Below are 3,629 nucleotides of genomic sequence, written 5' to 3' on the forward strand. Positions count from 1 at the left end.
GCCTCTGGCCTTTGTAAGTTTTGTATCATTTTAATTTTAGTTTCTTGTGTACAATTTGGAAATTAGTATGGCGTTCATTATCACTTATATTTATTTAGGTGCCAGCTGAAGTGCGCCTCCGGGTGCGGGAATTTCTCGCTACATTGAAGACCTGTTGGTGACCTTCTGCTGTTGTTTTTTCTATGGTCGGGTTGTTGTCTCTTTGACACATTCCCCATTTCCATTCTCAATTTTATAATGAATCATCTTTTACTTTGTGTCAATCAAAATAATAAATGAATCCTGTTTTACTTCGTACCAATCAAATTAATCAATGAATCATGTTTAATTCGTGTCAATCAGACTATTCAATGAGTCATGTTTTGATTAGTGTCAATCAGACTAATCAATGAATCATGTATTACTTCGTGTCAATCAGACTTATCAATGAATCATGTTTTACTTCGTGTGAATCAGATGAGTCAAGCTATTTTCAGCTAATTTGTACAAGTTGTTCATTCCAGCATAATTTGTTTTTACATCACTGTCTCAGTTAAGTTAGTTTTCTCGTTCGAACCGTTTCAAAATTTCATGTCGGTACATTTTATGGCTAACTAATTGGTATGGTTTTGCTTATTGTTTAAGTCCGTGCTGTAAACTCCCCTGTAGTTCAAGCTCCGATCCGCATACTACGCTATACTAATGATGGAGCAAAGGGAAAACGTTACTATTTATTCTGCCATAGGCGACAATACTAATATTTTTTTCAATTCACATCTTTTTACAATAAAAAACAAAACGTACATGAAAACTTCAACTTACAAATACAAATACTTGGTTCTACAGCTTCCTTATCAGAAGTAATTTTCTTTTAAGAATATCATGATACGACACACAAGATCTAAAGTATCATACCGACTTGAAAATATATATACTATATGTGAAAGGCTGTCAGAGAAAAGTTGACAATAAGAATTATACAATGAAAATCATATTTCTTGTAAAAAAAATCAACTTTGGCTCATTAACAATTCGTATATGTAAGTAAACATCTCCAAAGCACTAACTGTATGATTCTTTGGTATTCTTAAGGGGGTAGAACTTGGTTCAGGGAGATAACTCTTTAAATCAGTTAAGCGTTTGTAAAAGTCAAGTTTATCAATGTATTTTAAGCATTTACCTGAAACAGATTGAAAATAATCTATGTAATCTAGAAGCTTAGTATATATTTTTGAAAATGGTTGACACAAACGTACTAATGATTTTAAGAGTTATTTCCCTTAACCTAGGTCTACCTCCTTAAAACAACAATAAAAAACACAGTTTGACAGATCTTTTGAATTATTCAATTAGTAAGCTATTAAGGAAAACTTTACAGAATAATGCGACATTGTAGTTTGTTTTCATTCTTGTTGAGAAATTCCTGCATGAATTCTGTCTTATAAGAATAAAGGAACAAGAGGTGAACCTTTGGTCCTATATGAATGATTACCAGAACTTTTTGAACCAGTGTGGTTTATTTTTACATGATTCGATTGGTCAATTCCTCATGATAGTTCTGTATCCTTTGTTCATTGTAAATAAAACAAAGCTGGTATGATTATTTCCAAACTATCTTTGTGTTTATAACAAGGTATGATTGTGTTAAGGGGAGAAGTCAATGCTAAGGGTCATTACAAAAAACTATTTGTACATGTTGTATATTATATATTGCTTTCTCTACCTCCACTTCATTTTTTCTTGGTAAAATATTTAGTGATGCAGTTGCCTCAACGCCTCAATTTAAGTTATAACATTGCATATCATATTGTCAAATGTCTGTGGGAATATGGCATTTTTTTTCAAGTATCCAGTGTGTTAAATTCAATTTAATGCTTCGCTTAAACCCTGAGTTGAGTTTTTCACAAACAGAACAATGAAGAGTTTGCATCATCTCCTGTTGTGTCCACAAGCTTGAAACGAACTTATCTTTTGCTTTCAAATAACTAGTGTACAAACTTTCATTACTTCCTACATGTTTTAGATATAAAGCTAGTTCTTTAGGCGATGAAAAGTCTAAAGATGAGATAAAGGTACCTTCCGGTAAAATGTTTCTTATATTCGGAGCTCCTCGGTATACTGGGATTAGGTCAATACCGTCCTGATAGAACCGGTATGCCTTTTCAGTGACATAGTCTTCACATAGAGAATTTTCAAACGCCAAGTAAAATTTATAAACTTTACTTAAATCGTTGAAACAGGAGTCATCATTCCAATACATGCAATATGAACAGTTTTTACCGCATAGTCCAAATACGTCAACATCTATGGTTTTATTCATCTCCTGCATGTACTCGTTCCTTTTTGATGAAGCATTGCAATGGCTAACTACCCAGGCAGCATTTTTCGTCTTTTGAAGGAAGATTTTAGTGTAGTTTTTCTCGGATTGTATTTTTGTTCTTGCCAGTAGTCCATACGGAAAATATATATCAGCATCTGATCTATAGCTGGATACCCAATCAAATTTATTGTCCCATTCTTTTTTTAAAAAGTTTGTGACTGTATATGCTTCAGATTCAACAGAGACGAATACCCATTTCTGATTTGCTGACTTAGCTGGCACCTTACCATTAAGGCTAGTATGATAAAATAACACAGCATCACTTTTACTAAGTGAAGTTTCATCCGATGCTTCACCAATCTTGCAATTCCTGAACGCACAATTTCTAAACTTGAATATAAGCATATAATTTGGTATGTTTTGAGGGTGTTTATTCCAAGTTATTGAATATATTTTCTTGTATATATTTTTATCTGCAATTTCTGTTGATTTTGTTTTTACCAACTGTATCGGAAGGATATTTTCGAGATAATAATTGATGAACAATATGCCAGTGCCAATTGACATCAGTGTTAATAGTCCATAAAACATGATTGTGGTCTGAGAACAGTGCATCTTGTTAGACCTGAAATATATTAAAAACGATATTTCTTAGATATTCGTTATACTAGAAATCTGATAATTTTGAGAGAAACAATTAAATAAAATGAATGTCTACACGAAAGTATTTCATGTCAATATTACATGTATATTGGTTGAGAAATAATTGATGCAAAGCTATACTTTATTGTAGTTTTAACATGGATAGGCATTATATTTGTGATTATATTTGTCCGAGCCAATATAACGCCTAACCATGATACAATTACTATAAAAAATTGCTTGCATCAATTATTTTGATTTGACGCATGCTATGTTTTTTCCAGAAGGAATGGGTTTAAACAGCCAACAACACGAACGTTGCCGTATCTATTCAAATATGTTAATTGCGAATTGTAACACATTGCAGCTATTGAATATATAACAACATGTTCATCATTTAAGGTGGTACCTGACACTACAGGGAGATAACTCTGTAAAGTCAGCTAAACGTTTTAATTACGTTGTGTTGTAAAGGGAATATTAAGCTTCTCAATGAACAAAATAAGTGTTTGTCAAACTGCTATATAACCAGTGTAATTTTTCTGATCAAACGGTTGGTTCAAATTTTTTGAAATTTTTATATTTTTGTCAAAGGGTCAAAGTAAATAATTTGTCAAAATTTTAAGAAAATTAAACGAGCCAAATTAATTTTAGTTAAAGTGTTGGGTACCACCTTTCAGAGATTAAA

General features: G+C 32.1%; 1 protein-coding gene across 1 annotated transcript; it reads right to left on the reverse strand.

Annotated features, from left to right (window-relative positions):
- Positions 1-1,046: 1,046 nt before the first annotated feature.
- LOC139503147 (4-galactosyl-N-acetylglucosaminide 3-alpha-L-fucosyltransferase 9-like) lies at positions 1,047-2,919 on the reverse strand. The gene has a single exon (XM_071292876.1). The coding sequence runs from the start codon at positions 2,912-2,914 to the stop codon at positions 1,790-1,792; it is 1,125 nt and encodes a 374-aa protein (XP_071148977.1). The 5' UTR covers positions 2,915-2,919; the 3' UTR covers positions 1,047-1,789.
- Between the last annotated feature and the right edge of the window lie 710 nt (positions 2,920-3,629).

This window comes from Mytilus edulis, chromosome 14 (genome assembly GCF_963676685.1).
Source record: "Mytilus edulis chromosome 14, xbMytEdul2.2, whole genome shotgun sequence".
NCBI lineage: Eukaryota > Metazoa > Mollusca > Bivalvia > Mytilida > Mytilidae > Mytilus > Mytilus edulis.

Bases quoted from the DNA above. Each gene is read 5' to 3' on its own strand.
- LOC139503147 (XM_071292876.1), bottom strand. From the start codon at position 2,914: ATGCACTGTTCTCAGACCACAATCATGTTTTATGGACTATTAACACTG.